This window comes from Megalopta genalis, chromosome 2 (genome assembly GCF_051020955.1).
Source record: "Megalopta genalis isolate 19385.01 chromosome 2, iyMegGena1_principal, whole genome shotgun sequence".
Lineage (NCBI taxonomy): Eukaryota > Metazoa > Arthropoda > Insecta > Hymenoptera > Halictidae > Megalopta > Megalopta genalis.
Window position 1 is genome coordinate 775233 of NC_135014.1, and position 24070 is coordinate 799302.

General features: G+C 37.8%; 4 protein-coding genes and 1 long non-coding RNA gene across 9 annotated transcripts; 2 read left to right on the plus strand and 3 right to left on the minus strand.

Moving 5' to 3' along the window:
• Positions 1-1838: 1838 nt before the first annotated feature.
• Positions 1839-4203, plus strand: LOC117223429 (N-alpha-acetyltransferase 30). Its single transcript, XM_033475699.2, has 3 exons — positions 1839-2302; positions 2531-2706; positions 2974-4203. The coding sequence occupies exons 1-3, from the start codon at positions 2101-2103 to the stop codon at positions 3289-3291; spliced, it is 696 nt and encodes a 231-aa protein (XP_033331590.1). The 5' UTR covers positions 1839-2100; the 3' UTR covers positions 3292-4203.
• On the minus strand, positions 2973-12624 carry LOC117223428 (prolactin-releasing peptide receptor). Its single transcript, XM_033475698.2, has 3 exons — positions 10548-12624; positions 8431-8685; positions 2973-4813 (listed from the first exon to the last, which is right to left on the minus strand). Exons 1-2 carry the CDS (start codon positions 11487-11489, stop codon positions 8464-8466), a joined length of 1164 nt encoding a protein of 387 aa, XP_033331589.1. The 5' UTR covers positions 11490-12624; the 3' UTR covers positions 2973-4813; positions 8431-8463.
• A 64-nt stretch (positions 12625-12688) lies between these two features.
• Positions 12689-17587, minus strand: Atg101 (autophagy-related protein 101). Of its 2 annotated transcripts, none has more exons than XM_033475667.2 (2): positions 17157-17587; positions 12689-16451 (listed from the first exon to the last, which is right to left on the minus strand). In XM_033475667.2, the coding sequence occupies exon 2, from the start codon at positions 16441-16443 to the stop codon at positions 15787-15789; it is 657 nt and encodes a 218-aa protein (XP_033331558.1). In that variant the 5' UTR covers positions 16444-16451; positions 17157-17587; the 3' UTR covers positions 12689-15786. The 2 variants fall into 2 exon arrangements, with proteins under 2 accessions (XP_033331558.1, XP_076384753.1); XM_076528638.1 differs by having other exon boundaries at positions 16817-17582.
• LOC117223405 (uncharacterized) lies at positions 17481-18417 on the plus strand. The gene is made up of 2 exons (XR_004490916.2): positions 17481-17621; positions 18229-18417. It is a non-coding gene; the product is annotated as an uncharacterized LOC117223405 (long non-coding RNA).
• Positions 17946-23821, minus strand: msl-2 (male-specific lethal 2). 4 transcript variants are annotated; one of them, XR_013037183.1, is made up of 6 exons: positions 23090-23821; positions 21616-21851; positions 21011-21205; positions 20802-20933; positions 20621-20725; positions 17946-20548 (listed from the first exon to the last, which is right to left on the minus strand). XR_013037183.1 is itself a non-coding variant. In XM_076528636.1 (5 exons), exons 1-4 carry the CDS (start codon positions 23667-23669, stop codon positions 20661-20663), a joined length of 1212 nt encoding a protein of 403 aa, XP_076384751.1. In that variant the 5' UTR covers positions 23670-23821; the 3' UTR covers positions 17946-20548; positions 20621-20660. The 4 variants fall into 4 exon arrangements, 2 of the variants coding, with proteins under 2 accessions (XP_076384751.1, XP_076384750.1); XR_013037184.1 differs by having other exon boundaries at positions 20621-20728; XM_076528636.1 differs by having other exon boundaries at positions 20621-20933; positions 21688-21851.
• Between the last annotated feature and the right edge of the window lie 249 nt (positions 23822-24070).

Below are 24070 nucleotides of genomic sequence, written 5' to 3' on the forward strand. Positions count from 1 at the left end.
ATATTCTTTCCACACATGTGCAATGTGTACAAATCAATGGTGCCCTTAACTTAAATCATACGTAAAAACATTAAATCAACAGCCAATTAGAGCAAAGTCTAGCAAACTGCGGTTCTGAATGGTGCAGGAGTTGAAACTAGTATGTATTGTAGGGAGCTGGGAAGTAACTTCCGAATGAAGACAGTAGATGGCGTGGTTGACAGCTGATATCCATTTTACTGCGTATCCAATTCCCAAGTAGATCCTGTCTTAGTAGTGAATCGTCAGCCAATCAGAGTAAAGAAAATTTCTATTTCGACCCTGTACTCTGACATTATAAAAAGATTTGTTTAAATGCGGAAAGAATTAGCACATTGTTTTTAATGTCTACGCTAGCATTACGCATATTCTTCTAATAATACCTAGCAGAACCTCTGTTTCCAATGAATAATGTACAAATGAAGATGCCATCACCGAAATTTTATTTACTTTTGTCCGGTCTTATGTAAAAGTAGTTATAATTATATTACAGAATGTAAATTAAATTGTTATTTGTTTATGAACTTGTGTTGATTGATCCAATTATTTCAAAGATATGAGCTTTTGACTATTGAATATTTTATTGTTTATTTTATCATCTATTCATTTTGAAATTATACCGTGAATTCGATTAATCTCGCTTAAAATCGAACTCGATTTATTAAGTTTATATCAAATTAAATGTACTGAATTAAATTTTATATGAAAATAAAAAATAATAAAATCATTATGAACAATAATCAAGTCATATATCAATTTAGATTTAACATATAAAGCCCAAGAATCCTGAAGGAACCTCACTGGTCTCAGCAAGCGATGCTTGTAAGAGGTCCTGAGCGCCGAAATCGCATAGTGACCACGATTGCGAAGTTGCCGCCAGCTGATTTGCGTTGAAAAAAATTTCTTACCTTAAAGAAGTTATAGCCTCTTTTAAGTTAAACTATATTAAGTAACGTAAATGAGTATTGAAATATTTTGGTGTTGTTTTTAAAGTATCACAACTAATTTTATAACGTATCAGTAATATTACTTTGTATTTTTGATTCTTTGAAAGAACAGTTATAACTTGGAATAACTTATAACTTCCCGGTTGGCGGGAAGCGAGGCGGCCGAAGCTCAGTTCCGCTCATTAACTCGGCCGTTTCCCGCCAACCGAGCTCGCCTCTCATTGGTCACTGTGTTTTGTTAATAATTCATAAACAAAGTCGCGTATTTGCATTTTCATGAAGTAACAAGATCGTTATTTCAAATGACCTCAGGAATCACTCCTTTCAGGGTGTTAACATAATTATGGGACACCCTGTATATGTACTATGTTCACGTATACTATAACAAAATTAGAGTATAAAAATCGAAACAAAAGTAACGGAATTGTTCATAAAAATCTACCTCGTCGATATCGTATACAAAACCAAATGACATCATTGCGAAACGTAATGAAATGCTTTTTGAAGTTTGATTAACTGTTATGTTAATTAATTATATCTTTCTTGCTGTGCCCTTTGTTTAGTTTTTTATTCCTCAATTTTTGCATAATTCACGTTTTTAGGCGACTCTGCATTGTGCATATGGGAGTGATGGTGGCGCCACATCTGAGAAATAAACAAAGCTTCGTTCGATGTTCGTGCAGTGGCAAAACGCTCAAACTGTTAGCTAATTTATCGACAGTTGATTTTGGCTCATGTTTTGCCGCTACCACCAATTGGCGCTGTATAGGCATCGAACGAAACTTTATTTCTGCACCAAAAGAGGCGCCACCATACATGTGCATATAGTTATGTCTTGTAAAATTATCTTGTTTATGCTTTAGTGGTAGCTGTTATCACAGAAAATTCAATATGGTGCCCGTTGTTGAACGGTTTATGTCGGATATCCGGATTTTAAAGTAGAAATAGTATCAATAGGTGAATTAGTTTACCGTAATTATGAAAATTCGATTGAAGAACGTGTGCCGTAACGAGAAACTCTGATGGCACATTGGCGTTTTGTATAGAAAACTAAAATTAATATTATTGAGTCATCCTGTACATACTCCTTAAGAAGTGGAATTCGGGCAACAGAAATCTAGGAAAATTGAGAAAAATGGAAAGCGTACAGTTGAACAACGTTACAGATACAATCGAATCAGAAGCTGAACCAAGTAATATCGAAGAGGGATCAGAAAATTCTGTAACGGATATCATGAATTTAGATATTAAGTCTCGATTGAGTCTGACAACTAGCGATACGTACGAAGAACCACGTACAAATGGAATGCCTCGACAAGGTCACTTCAACCAACACGGTATGATAAATTCAAGTTTGTTTGTTGTATTCCCAGGAAGCGTTAATTACAACATAGTTAAGTCGAATGTGTAATAATTATTGAATGTTAAATAAGTAGGTCGAAATATATTACAGTACGAAATTTATACAGTTTATGCAGTTACATGATTATTATTTAATTACTGATTCAATATAAATTGTATTTGCATCAATTTATTTAAATTCTGTTATTGTTGTATGTGTTTAGACGAAGCGAAAACATTGTCTTCAGAAAATGACGACAATAACATCCAATACGTTAGCTACACGAGTGAACTACAGATGCCCGATATTATGCACTTGATACAAACAGATCTCAGCGAACCTTATTCCATTTACACATACAGATACTTCATTCACAATTGGCCAAAATTATGTTTTCTGGTAAGTATATCTATACGAATATTATAGATAGTTAAAGATTATCTCTATCGAAGCTTGATCTTTACAATTAATATTCTAAAACAAATCATTCACGCTTCTACTTATTCGCGATTTTATGTTCGAAACATAAAAACTGAAAATCGACATTTCAGACGCGACAATAAGATGCAACAAGAAAGTGTAAGAACTTTTAGCCAGTTTTCGTTGGATTCCTTTGTCTTGCAGGTATAGAATTTACAGAAAAACTCTTGCTTTTTGTTCGTCAAGGCGATGCATGGTGACAAGTGTATTGGTGCCATTGTCTGCAAGCTGGATATCCACAAAAAGGTGATAAAACGTGGATATATTGCTATGTTAGCTGTTGACGTGAAATATCGAAAACGGAAAGTCGGATCGAATCTGGTAAGGAGAGCGATACAAGCAATGATGGAGGACAATGCGGACGAGGTGGTTTTGGAAACGGAGATCACTAATCGTCCAGCGCTACGTTTATATGAGAATCTGGGCTTCGTACGTGACAAACGATTATTTCGGTATTACTTAAACGGTGTGGATGCTCTACGATTAAAATTGTGGCTCAGATGAAATTCGTCTGTATATTTGTGTCAATAAACGTTACGATGATTTCAATGTTGAACAAGGAAAGATATGGGACACAGAGAGGGAGAGAGAAGAACAAAGATCATTTGTATTTCAGAGCACCGAGAAATGTTAATGCCAGAGAGATTACGGATTGTACGCGCACAAAATACATTTGCATTAGAGCTGATTTAGAAAGTAAATTTAATTAATCAAGTTTTCCTCTAGGCTTTACATTGTTGATATATTGAACGTGATCGTCAACCGCTTCGTTGAAATCTGATTATTGATTCTGTTTGTCGCAGTAATTGTTACGTATCCATTAAATATCTTTGGCATTAACTTGTCGCTCGTAGCTGGATTACACGAGGTCAGGCGATAACAGCAAAGAGAATAGACTCTTCGAGGTAGTCGGTGTAAATTCCCGCAGGTTCTCTTGCGCATTCATATGTTTTGCGATTGTAATCATTAAGACGACAAAATGCACGCGTACACTATGCAAGTCGACTCGAACATGAACTCGAAAGTTTCAGGAAGCTGATTAAATTTCTCCAAATGCTAGTACGTACACACGCGTACGCATAAATAAACACCAACGGACGTTTATTGTATCGGACACTACATATTTCGGTTGTGTAATAACGACGATAATCGCACGTGTAATCGGGTAGGAAAGAAAGCGTACAGATGCGCGCCCGGACACGCGTATGGAAATGAACACGAGTAAAACAAAAGTTACTGTTTGCCAAATGAAAATATTTCGACAAGACTACGTCGCACACGATTAACTCCAGGGCCGATTCATTGCTGTTTACATATTGTATTTACCTTTGTATAAAAGAAACGCGGGCCACGGGTCCGCGGTGTAACTATTAAAACGTGTAAAAATGTTAATAAAAATACAGAAATGTTTCTAGACTCCTCGGCCATTTTTCTCTTTCACGGCGAGAACACGAGCAAGGAAAGGAGAGCTTCTAAATCGGTAATTCTTACGACTCCCTCTTGGAACTGAACTAATTATGGTTTATTTTTGCTACCTCTGCTCCGGCCGGTATCCCATTCTATCCCCCTTCAACCCATTTGTCTCCCGACAAGCGCGCCTCGTTCTTCGCGAGGTAGACTCGGATTACCGCAATCGTTTGCCAGGATAATGAGCAGTACTTGTAGAATTGAAATCGGAGCTGGCCAGAAGGGGAGAAGCGGTTGCCCTCGAGGATCCTCCTGCGCGGTTGCTGTTACACGTATACACGGTGTTCATCGATTTCTTTTTTCGAGTGATTTTCGTGTTCGCGTATATCTCGCAGAACGGAGATATATGTATGTTCCTTTTTCTCGTCGAAGCAATAGAAAGAAGAAAGCTCATTGCCGATCGATCGATCCTCCATCGTGTTAGGATCGCTGATAAACTGTGCCCGATCGCAGCGGGCACACATTACTCGATTATTTCTGACCGGGTGGTTGCAATGTTTCCCAATGAAAGAGCTGTTAACACGAAGGCCTCGCTTCTCTCTGACAAACATAGTCGTTTCTGTAACACAGCAGATACGAAAAATACGATCAACATGTGCGCGCACATATATATGTATACACATGCTTATCAAACGACGAGTATTACAAAGAAACGGGTAATTATTTCTGTTGCGGAATAAAAACCTTCTTTTCTTTTTCGGTTACATGGAAATTGCTTTCGCCGGCGATCGATCGATTTCGAACCGATACCGAGCGCGGTTTTGTCGGCGCTGGAATTAGGTGAAACAACGCCGAAACTGCTGAAAGGTGGGCGCAGCTCCAGGCCAGAGGATCGCGGAACAAAATGCACAACGGTGAAGTACGAACGACGATAAAGAACGATAACGGGATAGCGTACGATAGTGCATGATAATGGACAGGGAACGCCGTCGGTCGAAAGCAGCTCGGCGCGACCTAACAATAATGTAGCCACACGAATCTGTTCCACGCGCGTCTGTTATACAGCAGCGACGGAACGGACGAGGGAGAGAGAAGCGTGCACGGGAGAACAGTCGATCGTCGTTCTATCTATGTTTTCAACGATAATTAGATCTCGTCTTGATCCTTTGTCCCGAGAACGATTGTTCTTTCGTTTGCTTAGCCGGGAACACTGCCTAAACGATGTCCCCTATAAATTGAATGATCCTATTGGCGTCATCCCTGTCGGATACCGTAATTCTTGTTGTTCAAACAAATATAAACAGTGGGATATGCTAAAACTAACTGTTTCTGGACTCACCGTTCCGATCGTTCGTTTCACCGTCTGTTCGATCTGGTATACATACGGAAATACATGCACGTTCAAAGAGCATAACCCCCGTCTAGAAAAACAGTTGTAACTAGACTGCGGATATCTTTATAGAAAATAAAACTGTTCCAAGTCGATTGCTGGAAACAGAAAGTCGAATATAAATTAATTTGTTCCTTTTAATACTTCCGACAAGTTGAGCACGGTGCGACAATATTATTAAATTGTTCTTGTGTTATCGCAATTTGATATGTTAGCGGCAACAAATTTTTAGAGAGAAAGAAAGAGAGAGAGTTCGGTAAGAATTGCCGAACTAGGATCTTTGACAGATTTACGGTAGGGTCTGGAGATGCACGTGGCCTCGCGAGCGAGCGTATACAGGGTGTCTAAAAGGTGTTCCTGAGATCATTTGAAGCAACTTTTTCCTTCAGCGAAAATGCAAACCGTGGCTTCGTTTACGAAAATCAGTGACCAATGAGAGGCGAGATCTGCTGGCGCGAGACGGCCGAGCCAATGAGCGGAGCCGGGGTTCGCGCGCTCGTTGGCTCGACCGCCTCGCGTCAGCAGAGCTCGCTTCTTATTGGATGGCGTTTTTCGTTAATAACTCGTAAACGAAGCCGCGGTTTGCATTTTCCCCAAGAGAAAAGTTACTTCGAATAACCTAAAGAATCCACCATTTCCGGATTGCGAGACATTTTTGGGACACCCTGTACAAATTCTTAGAGCTTTTCTAACAGATATTTCTAAGCTATTCATTTCTGCCGCAAACACATCAAATTCGCGATCCGGTCACAACTGTCCGTAACGATCGGTCAAGGTTATGTTTACTCTTTCAAGGAGAATCTTAGAAAATATCAGAACGGCGGTATTAATTTAATCTCGGCCAATTGTTTAAAACACGTAGCTCTGTCGCGATCCGTAACCAGTATCGATTGAACAGAGGATCGAGAATCATCGTTGTCGTTGAAGAAGCAAAAATGATTTCATCGAACGCGTGCCGTGGTACGTACGTATTTTCATTCGTACCAGAATCTCGATATCGAGGAGCATGCTTTCGAAGCGCGTTTCGATGCATTTAAGTCCCGGCCACTCGAGTGTTCGTTCATAAACCGACTCGGTTTACGAAATATTCGCTGGAAGGATTTATTACCCCGACGACGTGTTACGGTTGAAACTAAAGTGGATCCGCAATTTGTTGGCGGCAACGCAATCTCTGTGTTGCCAATACCTTTCATCGAAACCCCGTCGACCGACAGCTAACAGATAACGTAATCGTGTTCGAGAAGGGATACCCTTATAGTTTACTCGAATCGATAAGAACAAGCTTTCAACGAAAAACTGGACCGTTAGACGCGTGCAATCTCGATTTTCATTATTCCACCGGTCAATTTGCCGCTGCTGGGAACTTCGCGTGTGTACGTACGCGGCGGAAAACGTACGGGAACGGAAACGGTAGTAGCGAGGATGCAAATGGAAGCAAATGGAGGGCGTAGAATAACAAATTGCAGGGAGGATCAAGTGATGCACGTTGTTCACGGGGGCACAGCCAGACCCGTTCGCGTCGCGAATACTTTTTGCGCGCTTTCTTTGACCAGAGCAAAATGCTAACACCCTTATTCATCGAAGCAACGTTTCATCCAATTACAGTAAATTCTCCCTAATTGACGCTCGGCTTGTACACAAAAATGAACAATTTGGGACGAGGAGAGATACGATTATTCGAGCCTCGCGACTCGTTTTGTAATCGTTGATAATCGGAAATTATAAAAACAAGCCGCGAGGCTCGAATAATCGTGTGAAAGATAGTATATCGATAACAGCTTTCTATTCTTTTTAAACTTTATACCGTTTCGAATCGCTGCTATCCATTTCTGCCGTAAATGCATAAAAAACCGCGGTATACTAATTAATGTGATTTAACCTTGAATAAATAGATCAGACATTACGGTAAATTCTCCCTAAGTGACGCTCGGCTTGTACACAAAAATGAACAATTTGGGACGAGGAGAGATACGATTATTCGAGCCTCGCGACTCGTTTTGTAATCGTTGATAATCGGAAATTATAAAAACAAGCCGCGAGGCTCGAATAATCGTGTGAAAGATAGTATATCGATAACAGCTTTCTATTCTTTTTAAACTTTATACCGTTTCGAATCGCTGCTATCCATTTCTGCCGTAAACGCATAAAAAACCGCGGTATACTAATTAATGTGATTTAACCTTGAATAAATAGATCAGACATTACGGTAAATTCTCCCTAAGTGACGCTCGGCTTGTACACAAAAATAAACAATTTGGGACGAGGAGAGATACGATTATTCGAGCCTCGCGACTCGTTTTTGTAATCGTTGATAATCGGAAATTATAAAAACAAGCCGCGAGGCTCGAATAATCGTGTGAAAGATAGTATATCGATAACAGCTTTCTATTCTTTTTAAACTTTATACCGTTTCGAATCGCTGCTATCCATTTCTGCCGTAAATGCATAAAAAACCGCGGTATACTAATTAATGTGATTAAACCTTGAATAAATAGATCAGACATTACAGTAAATTCATCCTAATTGACGCTCAGGCGGCACACAAAAAATAAACAATTTCGGAAGAAGATTATTCGTGTCTTGCGGCTCGTTTCTGTATAGTTACCGATGGTCACAACGACTATAAAAAGGGGCCGCTTAACTCGAATGATCGTAGTATTCTTCTCTTTCCAAATTGTCCATTTCTCTGTACAAACGTTTTCAAACGGCGAGAATTTTTACGGTATCTCGATATGGATTGGCACATCGTTTGTAAGGAGACGCCGCGAAAATAGCAGCTGCGACGGCTCCGTACGCGGAAACTGGCCCCGGACAAAAAGGTCAAGGAGGAAAATAGTATCGCTTACCACAACACGGTATTGCCTAGACTCAGCGTAGCGTCACAGAGTTTCGTCGGCTAGTTCTACGGACGCGTTGGTAACGGTTGCTTCGAATACGATCAACTCGCAACCCTCCTGATTCAGGACTCGGTTCTGGGTCTGACTCGGGAGCAACGATTCCTGAAGGGTGTTGTTACCGTTGCACGGTTTATCGTTTCCAAATCCGTCGACGCTTTTCGGGGCTTGATGTTCGATCACGGTTCTCGAGAAAAACGGTAGCACCTTGAAAAATAATGGAGAAAGATATGAGATCGACGAAGCCCGCGCGTTTCGCGCTCACCGTCGCAAATTCCGACGTTGCCGTCCACTTTGGTCGAAGATCTTTGTCGGCGGCACAGTTCCTCGGTCCGCTTTTGTCCCGATTGGCTTCGACCGAAAAAAGAAGCTATACCTGCGCGAAAAGTATCGAACCGAACTGACCGACCGCAATCTTCGCGAGTTTGCAAAGCAAAATGAGCAATAATCTTAACGTCAACGGCGCCGGAACGATCGTGGAATCGTCGTCGACCGTTTTCGCAAACACAGCCGACAACGATATACAGGGTGTCCCAAAAATGCCTCGCAATTCGAAAGTGGCGGGTTCTCCAGGTCATTTGAAGCAACTTTTTCCTTTACAAAAATGTTCTCCGAGGCACCGTTAACGAGTTATTAACGAAAAACAGTGACCAATGAGAGGCGAGCTCGGCTGGTGCAAGGCGACCGAGCCAATGAGCGGAACTGAGCTTCGCGCGCTGGTTGGTTGGGCCGCCTCGCGGCAGCCGTACTCGATTCTTATTGGTCACTGTTTTTCGTTAATAACTCGTTAACGGTGCCTCGGTGAAAATATTTGTAAAGGAAGAAGCTGCTTCAAATGATCTGAGGAACCTGCCATTTCCGATTTGCGAGGCATTTTTGGAACACCCAGCACATGTATGTATCGTCATTCGGCGATACGAGTGTTAAAAATTGATCTCGTCGATTCGATTCTTTTTCGCCTCTTTGTATCTTAGCCGTGCACAAATTTCATGTATAGTAATTTCTGTCTAATTCGCGTTCAGAAATTTGCCCACAAAAATGGACAATTTGTGAAGGGGAGATACGATTATTCGTCTCGTTTTCGTAGTCGTATCTCCTATTCCCAAATTGTCCATTTTTCTGCGCAATCTTAGCGCGAATTAGGAAGAAATTACTGTAATTATTTGTACGTTATTCGTACGCCGATAACCCAGCCAGGGATTCAGTGGCGCGAGTGAAAGAACAAAGAAAAGAAATTACACGTGTTTCGACTGCGCAAGATTTTTTTTGGAACGGTGGTGTGTTCGGCGGTCGCCGTGTTTAACAGTTTTCGAAGCTTTTCTCCCGAAGATCGTTTTAACGAGTAAAGTTTCGGAGCAGGAGGAACGGTCCCTGAAACATCTTGCGTCCACAAGACGTGCAACGATACGAATTTCGCGATAGAAAGATTGTTCGGAAAATGTGTACGTATGCCTGGTATGTATATATACATGGTGTCCGAAAAATGTCTCGCAATCCGAAAGTGGCGAGTTCCTCGGGTCATTCGAAGCAACTTTCTCTTTTACAAAAATTTTCTCCGAGGCACCATTAACGAGTTATCAACGAAAAACAGTGACCGATGAGAGGCGAGCTCGGCTGGCGCGTGATGACCGAGTGGAACTGGGCTTCGCGCGCTGGTTGGCTGGGCCGCCTCCCGTCAGCCGTACTCGATTCTTATTGGTCACTGTTTTTCGTTAATAACTCGTTAACGGTGCCTCGGAGAACATTTTTGTAAAGGAAGAAGTTGCTTCAAATGATCCGAGAAACCCGCCATTTCCGGATTGCGAGACACTTTTGGGATACCCTGTATATGTGTGTGTGTGTGTTTCGGCGTAGAGCGTTAGTATGGCTGCTCGTTCGCTCCCGCTCGCGATTTACGATACGTCGGGTACCGCTTTTCTCCGAGCGGGAGTCGCCGGGAACGGCGAAATGACGTAAAATAGAGGAGAATCGAAGAGAACGTCGACGCGCTCGTTCCGAGCGCGAAAATACTGTCGGAGTCGAGAGAGAGAGAGGGTGCAGCAGCCGGTGGTTCGACGATAAGTTCGTACTTGCTTGAACTCTTTGCGAAAGTTATCGTTGAGCCAAGCGTAAAGGAACGGGTTGTAGCAGGTGCTGCTCATGGCGAGGCAATGGGTCATGAAGAAGCAGAGCCTGTAGTAGATCCAGCCGTTCGCCGGTGAGTAAAAATCGTCGACGACGTTGATGATGTTCAGCGGCAGCCACGATATACCGAATATCGTGACCATCGCGATCAGCATCCGGTTCGTTCGTTTCTTCCTCTCCCTGTCGGCCTCCTCCCTTTTGTCGGACTTGGTGCCGGGCTTCGATTTCGCCCGGTCCTTCAGCTTGAACGAGACGCGCGTGTAGCAGAAAGCGATCACGAAAAACGGCACCGCGAACTGCAGCATCGAGGTGACCGAGCTGAAGATCTTGCGGAACCGCTCGCTCGGCCAATGCTCCTCGCAGAAGGCGTTCGGCTCCTCCAGCTGCATGTAGATCCCGTACGGCAGGGTGACCAGCAAAGCCACCACCCAGATGCCGAAGATCACGGCCAGGCATATCTCGATCTTCATGCGCGGATGAAACGGGTGTATGATCACCATGAATCTGTCGATCGCGATGCTGGTCAGCGTCAGCGTGCTCGTGTACACGCTGACACCTTGGGCGTACGGGACCAGGTGGCAGAGGGTCCTGCCGAATATCCAGCCGCCTAGGAACGTGTAGAGAGGCGTGAACGGGACCGCGAGCATGCAGAGCAGCACGTCGCTCAGCGCCAGATTCGTGATGAACAGGTTCGTCACGGTCTGCATCTGACGGTTCCGTATCACCACGTAGCACACCAGCACGTTGCCGAACACGCCCAGAACGAAGATGCTCCCGTAAAATATAGAGAAGACGACCTTCGCCGCCGTGTTCGTGATCACGAAGTCCTCGACGCTCGGATGGCTCGAGTTACCGGTCCAGTTTGCCTCCTCGTGCTCGCTGGCCATCGCGCGTTCTCCTCCGAGTCCCTCTTTCCCAAGCTTCGCGCGGGCTCTCGCCCCTTTTCTTTTCCTCTCGGTCGCGAGGAAACCCTTTTTCAAACGACCATCCTCCGCGTACCGGCTCAGCGGCGAACTACGAACGCGGGGCTACCGATCGCGCGACTCGCGGTCCGACCGCAGAGAACGAACACCCGGAGAACGCGCGGCAACCGCGCGCGACGGCGTCTCGGCGCATCCCACCGAAAACTAGCCCCTGTGTTTTTTTTCTTTTTTTTTGTTCCTTCCTAGGAACTCTAGGTCGCTTCCGTCGATCCGGTTACACCGAATTCGACGCGAGCTGTCTTAAAAATAGGAAAATCTGCCGTATCCTGAGGCTGACCAGTTGAAAACAGTCGCCGAAAATAGCACCGATCCGCGGGCCCGCGACTCGAGTCCTCCGCTACCGCTCTTTTTTTCCCATCGGGAGCGCATGCGAGTCAACCTCTAATTAGCCGGACGGAAAAACAAGTCCATCCGCGGAACGACCGCGCGCGTCGTCGTCGTTCCGATCGAGAAAAATACACGCGCGCACACCCCGCACGATCACTGTACTCAATTTCTAAGACACCTGTTGCCCCGATTATCGGTCGCCGGTACGTCTCGATTCACGCGCGGACAACGAAGAACGAGGGACGGGGGTAACCCGTCGTGGATCACGATCGTTGCGCGATCGTTCGCCGAGGACACGTTTTAAAGCGAGACCAGCATCGAACGGAACAGCGATCAAGGAATATTTGAAGAATGTTTCCCTTTTAATTTGGCTTTGATCGAAGAAAAAAGAAAAGAGGACGGCAGGTAAGTAAAATGTCGAGAAGCGAAGAGCAAAAGCGGGGCCACGGTATCGACCATTTAGACGAAACGAAACGCATCCGCCGCCGGGCTTTTCCATCGACGACTGAGAATGGAAAATCGCTGGTGAAGTGAACCGGTCGAGCCGCCGCTCCTTCGCGCAGGCGTTCGCATTACACCATCTGTCTAGGATACTTTTCACTTGGCTTCCCTGTACCTGGCAGCTCGCTTTTCGAAATCATGTACTCCCCCCTCGGTCATCTTATGTACTATATAGCCCGTAGCAGCGTTCTTTCACTCTTTCTCTCTCTCTCTCGCTCTCTCTCCCTCTCGCTCTCTCTCCCTCTCTCTCTACTCTATTCAGGAAGAAATCAGACTTGTAAAATACAGTAATTTATTAAATCGTTTATCTTTCTGGTTCTCATGATAAATCATCGAGTGTAAAGCATTTTCCATTACCTTATTGTACAGCTAAGCAACAGTTTCCGTCGCTACTCTATCTAGATGTATACATAATACCTTGTCACCTACGCGTGTCCATTTATCGACTATTTTATTCTTTTCTTATTCGTGTACCTGCCTTTATGTATGCGTATTTGAACATATGTACAGTTAGTTTGAATCGGAACAGAAACATACATACATACACACGTTCATCTTTGCCCCGTGTATCGTATTCAATTTATCCTACGATCGGTTTTTTTTTCGTAAAATTGTTCATTGCATCTGTGTACGTCCAGAGCCCGTTCACGTTTCCTTCCGCACAAAGCATCCCGGTTTACCCCCGCCGCCGCCGTCACCCTGTCGGTGTCGAGTCACCAGTCTCTATACACTTTTACCGGCGAGCACGTATCCGCTTCTCTTATTCTATAATTCCAATTCCATTCTATATGCACTTGTAGCATTTCGCGCCGACGTGGACGAATAAATATTTACGCGCATAACATTCCCGATATATCTCGTCGCGGGACGCGTGTGTGCACGAGTACGGTGGCTGTTTAACAAATTCGAGTAAACGCGCGAGTCGACGGAAGCGTCTCGTTACTTCCGGATCACCGACTAATTGGAGCGTTCGCAGAATTTTCAATGATATACACAGCGCACGCGGTATACAGTATACACGCCAACGATACGCCAAAAAATATTGGAACACAATCGAGGCGACGACGCTCGACGCGCACGGGTATATAATCGCTACCGCACAGCAACATTCGGAAAAATCGATGCCCGTATAAAAATATCAAACTCGTGCAGAAAGACGCGTCTGTTTCTTTGAATTCGATCCGTGTCTCGCGTTTCATCGTTATCCCACTCCACGCGATGCACGGGTACGTATCCGATACACGAACAACGGTCGCGTCGCACTTCCATTATAACGACGGCAATATGCACAGGACGTGTTTCCGCCTCTATGGCGAAATTGTGCTTTTCTTGTGGTTCGTAATAGCGCACGGTCACGTATTAGACGCGGGGCACACGATCGCGTGCGGATTCGGGATCGATTGATTGAAGCGAGAGTTCGCTTTTGTCTTGGAGAGAACCAACAGCACGTTACAACACACGTTCGTGGGTTCCGGTTCGAGAAAGCAACGCGAAGCGAACGTTACGACGAAATTTTCAGGCATACGAACTAACAATTAGACAGATTGCTTGAGAGAACGTTCTAGGAAACGCAACACACACAAACGAAAAACATGTTTTTCGTTTAGAATTTCGACAATTATTCTAGTCGTATGAAAAGGAAAAAGCAGGTCTCGAAGTAGAAGTTTCTTTCGTGATGTCGAAATTTTCAAATGTTTCTCTCTCTCTCTATCTATATATATATATATATATGTATATATATATATATATATGTATATTTACAAACGCTATCTCATACACGTGTCAAACTTGTTCAAAAACTCTTGCCGCGGAAACAAATCGTTTTTCCCCCTTCGAGTTCTATTTTTCTCGATATTTTGTTTTTTTTTACTCTTACTTTCATTCGCTACATGATTTGCAAAGTGTCTAGGGTATGCTTCGAATTAATGAACAAACAATGTCGCCACTTTCACTCGACACAAGTTATTATACAGTTTATTCACTATAGTCTAACGGTTCTCTTTTCTATTGTAAAAATTTGATACGAAGGCATGAAACTTTCGAATACTCTTGTATAAACTACTACGAACGTCTTCGTAGAAGAGTAATTCGTAATTCTTTGAATGCCACGATTTTAAATTTCTCCTACATGCGTACCATACCGTATTCAAATCATACCAAACCATACGATACAATATCATATCACATTACAACATACCATTCCATACATTGTCGTTTGTCATTGATTGCTTACTCCGTTTTGTTTAACACGCGAAATATTATAATAATCGATAATTAAGTTCGATAAGAAACGTTGTGTTACAATTTAATGATGAAAAAAATTTTTTTTTCTCTTTTTTCTCCATTTATATTTGGTAATCGCAAACGATACGCGTGTTCCAAATTCGTAATTATCGACTGTTCCGTCATCTACAACAGCCATTTAATTACTCGACTATCTACGTAGTGAATAACATTCTCGTTTAAATTTTTTCTTACCGCCCGATATGTCACAATCCCGATAAAACGCAATGTCTTTCTTACATATATGCAGATTCTAGTTTCATTTTCAAGGACCATCAATATGTGATGTAACGTAGTAATCGTTCAAATATGTGTAATAAATAAGATTTCGTCTACTAAAATAAAAATGATTGCTGGTCAAACCTTCCTTTTTCAAACAGACAACATACGTTGCCATATATATATATATTTCTATATAACACTTTTCTATCATGGAAATGAAACTTTTCGAGAAGTAAGAAGGACAACCATTTTTGAGATTACATTACACTGATAACATAGAACTAAATTTCTATGTTAAAATTCTTTCGTTACTTATACCGATATAAAATACTAAAAAATATGAATTTTTAAAATAATAGATGAACATTTACTATTTAATCGAATATTAGAAGCTGACCTTAACAGGCTGCCTATACAGAGCAAAAAGAACCTAGAAAAACGTAATTGTCAAACACACAATTCGTTCTTTTCTACTATAGAAATTTTACCAACTTTTTCGATCCAAGCAATTGTAATTAGTTCAAGTATTATTCTGTTGTTCTCTTTTTGACGCGCATTACCTGTACACAGAAATAAGCCGAAAATGGCGTCCTTAAAACGTGCACGAGAACTAGGCGATTCTCCGTGCCTCTAATTTCCTAATATCTAATTTCTAATCTCCAATCTTGAACTAATAATCGCGGCAGAGTCAGACAAACGAATACGAACTAATTTTATTTAAAAACTTAAAACAAATCGATTTGATTTTGTGAGACAAAAGTAAAGTTCTTCGGTTAATTAAGAACTGACTGTTAATCTTCTTTATTTTAAGTATTATGATTTGTGTTTTAGACGCATTGCGCTAATGAGTCTTCGCAAGCCGTTAAAACTAAATAGATAATGTCTCTTTGATCAATTTTTTCATTGTGTTTCCCATTGTTGTACTTGATGGACTAGAAGTTGTGAAGGATAATTTAAACAAGTAAGGCTGTATATCTGGATATGATGTGTCAAAGATCAGATCCAATTCAGCTTGATTCGGCATTTTAGGAAGATAATCGTGTCGGTTCATTACTTCCGTTATGTAAAGAATTTTTTCTGTTAACAGATCCCCAACCTTCTCCCTGCATATTTGCCTTTCATGCTCTGTTGCTAATTTTATAAGTTCTAACCGTACAGTCCACACTTCCCACGGTATACATTCTGGTTGGAATGGCCAACGGCTCTTCTTCTTTTGAAAGAATTCCAAAGATATTTGACCAGAACCTGGACTATCGGTTGAGCGCAACGCTTCAGAGAACCCTGATATTTCACGCTTCAAAGTTTGGTCCAAGTGAACAGAGGAACAGCAAACATAAGTAAAATCAATAAAGTCACAGTCGACATCTTGATATCCTACTGTGCCAACTGAGTAGCTGCCTTCCTGTTTGTACTTAAATTTGCCAAGGCTCCGATGAAATAGTACACTGTGAAAAATACTTGCTACAGCTTCATCCACTTGTCTGCCCTCCATGCTTAATTCAAACAATTGAGTTCTGGCATTCATGGTGATGCCTATACAACAAGATATAAATATTATGTTAACACGGTAGTTTTAGGTAGAAATCTTGAAAAAAAAAGACAAGAAATTAAATATATCTTACAAAAAACTTACTTTCAATTAATAATTTATATAAATAATTTCTCAATGAAAAGATATCTTTAAAAAAAAATTATATTACCAATTAAAGAAATTGTTATGAATAATTTCTAAACATACACATCCTCATTATTGTTTATATAATATATAATAATAAACCTTAATGATAAACCTCACAATGTAATGAATATAATATATGAATTGGACTCTAATACATGAAACGTAAGCAACAGATAGAAATGAAAATAAGAAAAATGTAATTACGTCGATCAATTCTAACCTCGTAAAAGTAGTAGATACGATGGTTATCACTGGAGACTCGTTGCGATACTGAACGATATTTGGTCATCTTTTAGTTGTAGAAAATAGTCCAGTACTTCGAAAATACAATTAAATGATCGATGAGTAACGTCATAGAAGTAGAACTTGTTACGACTCTTTAAAAACTTCGGAAGCAGAATAGTCGACATGTATACATTTACATTGAAATTATATGAACATTCATGAATACGATTTCTCACTTCTTCGAACTCTTTGTTTGCATTTCTATGTACAGCAATCAAGAAAATTTTACAACTTTCGTTAAATAAGCGTTGCTCAGATTTTTTAGGGCAACTTACTTCTCCGTTCGTTTCTCTTGCTTTGATACACGTATTTTAATTGTCTCGTTTTTCGTGAGAAATACTTCAGAAAAGGTGAATTTGTTGTTGCTCGACGATCGTCATCCGTAACGCATCCACGAATCTGGTTAATTCTTCCATTAAGAATTTCTTTGGATCGTCTTTCCCTCGAATACCTACACCTACAGCATCATTTCCACCACTGTTTCGACGCCGCTGCCACTGCCACCACTCTACAAACGGACTATTTTACCGTTCAAACTCATTCGTCATCGTGGCAGTTTCTGCTTTCCTATTTTACGCGGAACACGTTTCTCTTTATTCTAACCTTTTACGAGGAGACTGATGCACACAAGATGCTTGTCGCGCAAAACTATTTCAACAGACTCAACTTGTATGCTCGGCGGAAAATGTTCGTCTGTAAACAATAACAGCTGTTCTTGTTGCACGCGCCATGTTGTAACTGTACGTTCGATTCTTCGTTGGTATACATTGTACATATATGTTGCATGCACGTTTATTCTTTCGGTCAGTATAAATATAACATACATACCCTGTACTTGAAGACGCCGCCACAATCAAACCACTAATCCCATCGAAAATCTATGAGATTATCTGGAGAAAACGATTCATAAATCATAATATCTATGTATGTACATTTACGAAAGTTTCGAAGCTGCTTTGTTAGAAGAGGGAAGTAAAATATAGTCCGATACGACATCTAACTTAGTAAATTCCATGCCAAGAAGATTCGAAGCTGCATTATAAATAATATACTACTCAATAAAATTTTGTTTAAGCCTTAAAATTTATTACCGATATGGATGTACAAAGTTTTCTTTAAATCGGTCACTATACAAATACTTTCCACACTGACTGTATAGTAAGATCACAAAGCACGTTTCAAATTTCCAAGAAATTAAGCTTCAACGGACGGCTTCAAAAACTTTAAAACGATGTCATACAACGTGTCTGCATGCTAACTATATTAATACACCGCAAAATTATTCTTATTATTATTCATTGCATTTTTATGTAGTCAGTGTTAATTCAAAAGAAAACTTTTTTTTAGATATGCAGAACATATTTTATATAGGATTATGATACTTGATTAAGAAGTATAGGTAAAGCATTTATACATCATTATAAACAATTTTCAAAAATTGACAATGTATTGTTTGTATATTCAAAAAATGATCAATTAAAGCAGTGTACACATAAGATAGAATTAACAAAAATAAATATAACTTTATTTAAGAAATTTTGGAAACCAATTATTCTTCACATTAACCGTTGTATGTATATACTTCTCCTACAATTCTACATTATAAAAATACAAGCAATTTTTGTTAATATCATCTTATGTTGAGCAAGCTTTATTACAATATCTTATTTCATTTATTTTATAGATACATAAGTTTCTTTTTAATTTATGTATTAAAATGAAATACATTTGTATGATTTTGATCTTTTGAATTTATTTTACAACACTTGAAATATCTCTATCCATTTCTTTAAAAATGCAAACAGTTCACAATAAACAGCATATATGTTGAGAAAATATTCTGTTATATTAAAGTTTATAGCATACTTCTATTATATTATATACATATTCTTAATATTTATCATTTTGTACTAATATGAGAATAACTAAATAATTAATTATAATTGCTTAAATAGATACCGTTCTATAATTTTCTATAAGTAGAAATATAAATTTAAGAAATGTACATTTTCAACATTTTTAATTCTAGAAAACAGAATCTAGAATCTAGAATCTAGAAGTAATTTTATTTACATTCCAATGAAAGTAGATTCTATATTATATTTGTATAAACATTAAGTAAATAAAAAGTCTAATATCTATTTCCAATTATAAATAAAACTTACAATCATTCGTTCTTTTTTACAAACCACGGATTTCAATTTATTTAAGTAAATTGTAGTTGATAAATTAGATATTGCATATATTACTGATACATTTCACATTTTCTGTGTTATTTAATTGTGTTTTCCTTCCAGTTATTTATAAGCATATTGTAAATTAGGGTTTCACCAATAATTTCATCCGATGCATGTTTAAATGCAAGTAATATTTAAAAAAGGAAATACTAAATCACGTATCTACAAAGTACGTTTACAATTTTACAAACACACAAATACTTATGTTTAAATTGACATAAGTATTAGTAACAGAAAATTATACATAATTATACGTAAAATTAAAAATATTTATCACATCATTGAAAGTTAAACTATATAAAGATTTTAAATATGTATAATATTTCACAATGGTTTACAGTATTCTACACTTTCTTATTGAATCAAAAATTCGTTGTTAAATTTTAAATCATTCACAACAACGGTGAAGTGTATATATAATTAGTTATTTATATTTTTAATTAAAAATATTAGCAATCAACAATAGTATAAAATAAAAATTCATCTAAATACCCATGTGTTGCAAAACGTAAATTAAATAGTTCACATATAATAAACATACTAATTAATATGAAAAATGTATTCGTTCACTACAAATAAACTCGTTAATTAGGAAAAGAATAGTTAAGAACGATCTTCCTTAATAATATAGAATTTTATAAGGCAAACAAAACTGGAGCAAATTTTTTCTAATATTTATTCAGTTTATTTACTTAGCAATTGTTCTACTCTTATTATTTTAGGCTCACTACGTATGGGTAATAGGAGTGAGAAAATCACATAATATTATTAAAAAAAACATCTCTTCAACGATGAAATTAAAATTTTAGAAAATATTTTAGGGAAATGAATTCTTATTTCGCGTTTTTCATTATGTTTATAAAATTGCGATTAATTAAAGAATTTATCTGTGGTGAACCAGAAGGCAAATAATTAAAAGATATTTGCCTATGTCTTTCTCGCCAATTTGAAATTTTTCATACTAGATACTCTTTATAGACAGTTAAAATTTTTTGTTTTTAATCCTAAATATTTTAAATACATAGTCACAAGATGTAGTGTATGGCACAACATGTATTTTGACATAGAGGTATTTTTTGCAACACTACAAGCATACTTCTCTATGCAGGTATTAAAAAACGAGGAAAGAATAGTAGACATATGTACAAGTTGAATAAAACATTGAAACTAATGACCAAAATATAGAAGAGTACTAAAATATAAAATATAGTAGAAAATTACGAATTATGTTACAAATAAAAAATGGAATAAAATATTTTACTTTTACACTGGAAATAAATTTATTTATACTTACACAAACTTAGTTTTCTAAACTTTTTAAAATGGCATAATATAGATAATTTATGAGTGATAAAAATATATTTATTATTTTGTAATATAATTATAGATTAAAAACCATAACTTTTTATCTCAATAGTTGATAGATTATTCTGAAATTATAGAGATTAAGTTTTAGTATAATTGTTGTATAACATTGTACAGATATATGTTGTACTACCCACCTTATATTAAACATGACATTTGACAATGTCATTTGAATTGTCACACATCAATTTGTATATCACTGTCTTCAGCTTCACTTTCAGTACTAATCATAGCATCTTCTCCTACTAACAAGGCGGCAGGTAGATTTTGTGGTACATTATCGATATCTAATCTCGGAGTTGAATAAACATTTAATACTTGAATTGTTGTTGGAGAAGTTGAAAGGCATTGTGGTACTGATCCTAATGGATCTGAATTTAATGTATCGCAGTCCAAAGGAGCTGATAGTTGTAACTGTAAATTGTGTAACTCAGGTATATGTGGCCGAATCTGCAATGTGAAATGATAAATACATTCAGGAATCTTTAAATTCACTCATACTAATTATTTGAAATTTTGAATATTACCTTTAAACCATCTGCTGTGTGAGGATTTCTACAACCTCTGCATCTACACTCCACGCAAGGCTTGCTTTCGACATAACAGGGACATCGTTGACCACAACAAGTTAGTTTTCCAGGTATTGCTGTAGCATTGCCGCATCTACACCCTTTTCTCTTACTTCGAGCAGAACTCGACCTTGGTTTCTTAAAACCAGATGACTGCTCAAAATGAAACCAGTTCTATTACTGTTAATTATTTCAAAATGTTGAAATAAAAATAAAAAGTATAGACTAATACAGATGTAAGTAATATCCAAAAAGTACATACTACATATCGTATTATGTAATGAAAGTGGTATATAATCTCTCATCTGCATTAATCTTAGTATGGGACCTATTAAAATGTATATGTAAAATTCATTTACATCTAATGTTAGTAATGAAAAGTGTTAAATATTAATTAAATATAAATTACTGAAGGTTGTTAATTGTTATATGAATCTAGAAGTATGATTTTACCTTACAAGTAATTAATGAAAATGCATATAATTTAGCATTTAAATAAAAGTTATAGTGCAATGTAAATATCCTGTAAGGCATAAGATTAATCGAATATCTATTGAAATTACTTTGCTGCCCTTTGAAGATTTTTTCTGAGAAGGGGTCCCATATTTAAGGTGGGAAGATGGAATACATTTTACCCCTCCTACAGAGCTGTGTTGATTTCCATCCATATCCTGTTGTCCTACTTCTGTATCTTCCGTAGCAGCTGCTTTCCGTTTTATTGTTATTTTGTTACCAGACCCAGCATACATCACAGAGTATATTGAAGATCCATTTGATACAGTACGAATAGCAGGTGATTCTATGTAATATATAAATGAATTGTATACATTAACATGCCATTGCTTAGCTAATTCTTTTGTATAATTTTATTTATTTAAAATAATAATTATTAAAATGTTTTTCAATAAATATATGACAAATATATAGTTCTCTTAGATAATAATTTTTTTTATGTGAAAAGAGTAAACAAAGAAAAAAAAAGCTATAATTCTTTAGAGGTGTTTAATATATTATTCATACAGAAAAAAAATTAAATTCTTAATTAATTTACAGAAATAATAAAGTTGTAGGCAAAGTGAGATTGTAAATGAAATCATGTTTTGATTACTGAGACTCGTCAAGAAAGATGGAGAAACTGAAATCTTATTTACAACTATACAAAACATTTTTCTTAATATTTGTTTCTCATTAAAAGTTTCAAGATATTTAAAAAATACTATACGTGTTTCGTCCTTGGATTGCTCCTTAACTGATATTTAAAATTTGCGTTTCTCTCTCATATTATTTAATTCAAAACATCAACTATTCTCCGAACATTTATTTCACAGATATATCAATTTCAGAGACCTCTAACATGCTTCTATTGACCATATCTGGTAGGAGAGATTGTTTCTAGTTATGAGAAACTAATGTCTATAAGCATTTTTGAGAAAATTTGGATTAATATTTTTCACAAAATACCCGATTTCATTCAGTATATTAATTTTTATTGATTAATAGATAATTCAAATTTATTTTGATTTATTAACAATTATATTAATCCTTGCTAACGCATTATTTGTAAATGATACATCTAAACCCATTGTTTAGAAAGTTAGAGGAATACCCATGTGAACTAGATTTTTTCATTTATTAAATCTTGATTGCTTAACCAGTTCTTAGTACTATAATTAAATAGGCAACTCGTACATTTTAAAAATCATAATTTGTTCTTAAAGTTACAAGTATTAATTTTAGCTACATATGTATCTATTGTTCTGCTTATACTTTAGATCTTAACATAATCTGTTAAATATATATATATCATATTTTAATAATATAAAATAAAACTTATGGAAATAATATTATTTTAAAATATAGGAAGTAAACATATATGTCATTTCATTAAATGGTAATAAATAAGAAAAATAATCATAAGAAAGATTCATTCCTTTATTATTATGTCTATGTTTTCAAGTATTATAAACGGTCATGTAACTTCTTATTTACATATTACATTTTATGTGAATAAAATGCTAAAAAAGCAATATACTATACCAGATATACTTTGTGATATTGTTTCAGAACTTTGTATAGTGTTTCCTTGGGTCTGGGTCGATGTTGTACTTGTGTAAACACATGGTAAAATACTATATGCAGATTTTGACAAACCAGCAGTACTTTTAAATTCATCTTTGAAGCCAGAACCTTCTTGTATAAGTTCCATAAGACTGGTAACACCAATAGTAGATGCACTATTGCCTGTTTTATTGGAAGACACTGAAAGTATTAAACTTCGATAAATGTTTGTGTTTGTCAAGTATTCACACAGTTTTTTATAACACTGTAACAATATTCGTAATTGGACATTTTCGACATATTTGTCATAGTCCTTGCACCAACCACACGAAGGTTTAAGTTTTTTACGTCCACCTCTACACCCACGACACACATGATGTTGACAATTAGTTTCAGTCGGCGTATGAGGTTCAATTAATAAATTTGAACACACAGTACAACTAAGGCTTTGTCGCAAATAAGGAACTAGCCTATATAGATCTGTCCATGAATTTGGATCATCAGCGTCTGCTTGTAAAACTAACCGACACGTCGATACGTATAGACTCGTGGCGTTCATTTTTTTCGAATTTTCCACGAGCAATACGTATTATTACACCGGGAAATTAACTAAACAAAGCAACACGACATTGTCAATACACACAAACAAAACATCAGCCATATTTAATTTTCTGTCGTTTTCATTCATAGAGGGCTCTTTGAAAGTATGTACTTCGATTATCAGATATAAGCAGATAGGAAAATTCTATGCTGAATAGATTTGCACGCCATCTGAGAATACGTTACATATTGTACATATTTTGTACATATAGAAATCCGTACATCCAATACGCATGTGTACAAAAGTTCTACGCTAAAACGGTAAGATATAGCGTCAGAACTACAATATATGTGCTCATATGAATCACAAAGAATTCTTAACTATGTATAAACATGTTGTCACACATCTGCGACACGATA

Excerpts from the sequence above, each read along its gene's own strand:
- LOC117223429 (XM_033475699.2), top strand. The coding sequence starts at position 2,101 with ATGGAAAGCGTACAGTTGAACAACGTTACAGATACAATCGAATCAGAA. Across the intron at positions 2,303-2,530 it reads AGGTCACTTCAACCAACACG|ACGAAGCGAAAACATTGTCT; the intron begins GTATGATAAATT and ends GTATGTGTTTAG. Across the intron at positions 2,707-2,973 it reads GGCCAAAATTATGTTTTCTG|GCGATGCATGGTGACAAGTG; the intron begins GTAAGTATATCT and ends TTGTTCGTCAAG.
- LOC117223428 (XM_033475698.2), bottom strand. The coding sequence starts at position 11,489 with ATGGCCAGCGAGCACGAGGAGGCAAACTGGACCGGTAACTCGAGCCAT. Across the intron at positions 8,686-10,547 it reads TTCGCAAAGAGTTCAAGCAA|GTGCTACCGTTTTTCTCGAG; the intron begins GTACGAACTTAT and ends TTATTTTTCAAG.
- Atg101 (XM_033475667.2), bottom strand. The coding sequence starts at position 16,443 with ATGAATGCCAGAACTCAATTGTTTGAATTAAGCATGGAGGGCAGACAA.
- msl-2 (XM_076528635.1), bottom strand. The coding sequence starts at position 23,669 with ATGAACGCCACGAGTCTATACGTATCGACGTGTCGGTTAGTTTTACAA. Across the intron at positions 21,852-23,089 it reads AATATCACAAAGTATATCTG|AATCACCTGCTATTCGTACT; the intron begins GTATAGTATATT and ends TATATTACATAG. Across the intron at positions 21,206-21,615 it reads AATCTTCAAAGGGCAGCAAA|TCATCTGGTTTTAAGAAACC; the intron begins GTAATTTCAATA and ends CATTTTGAGCAG.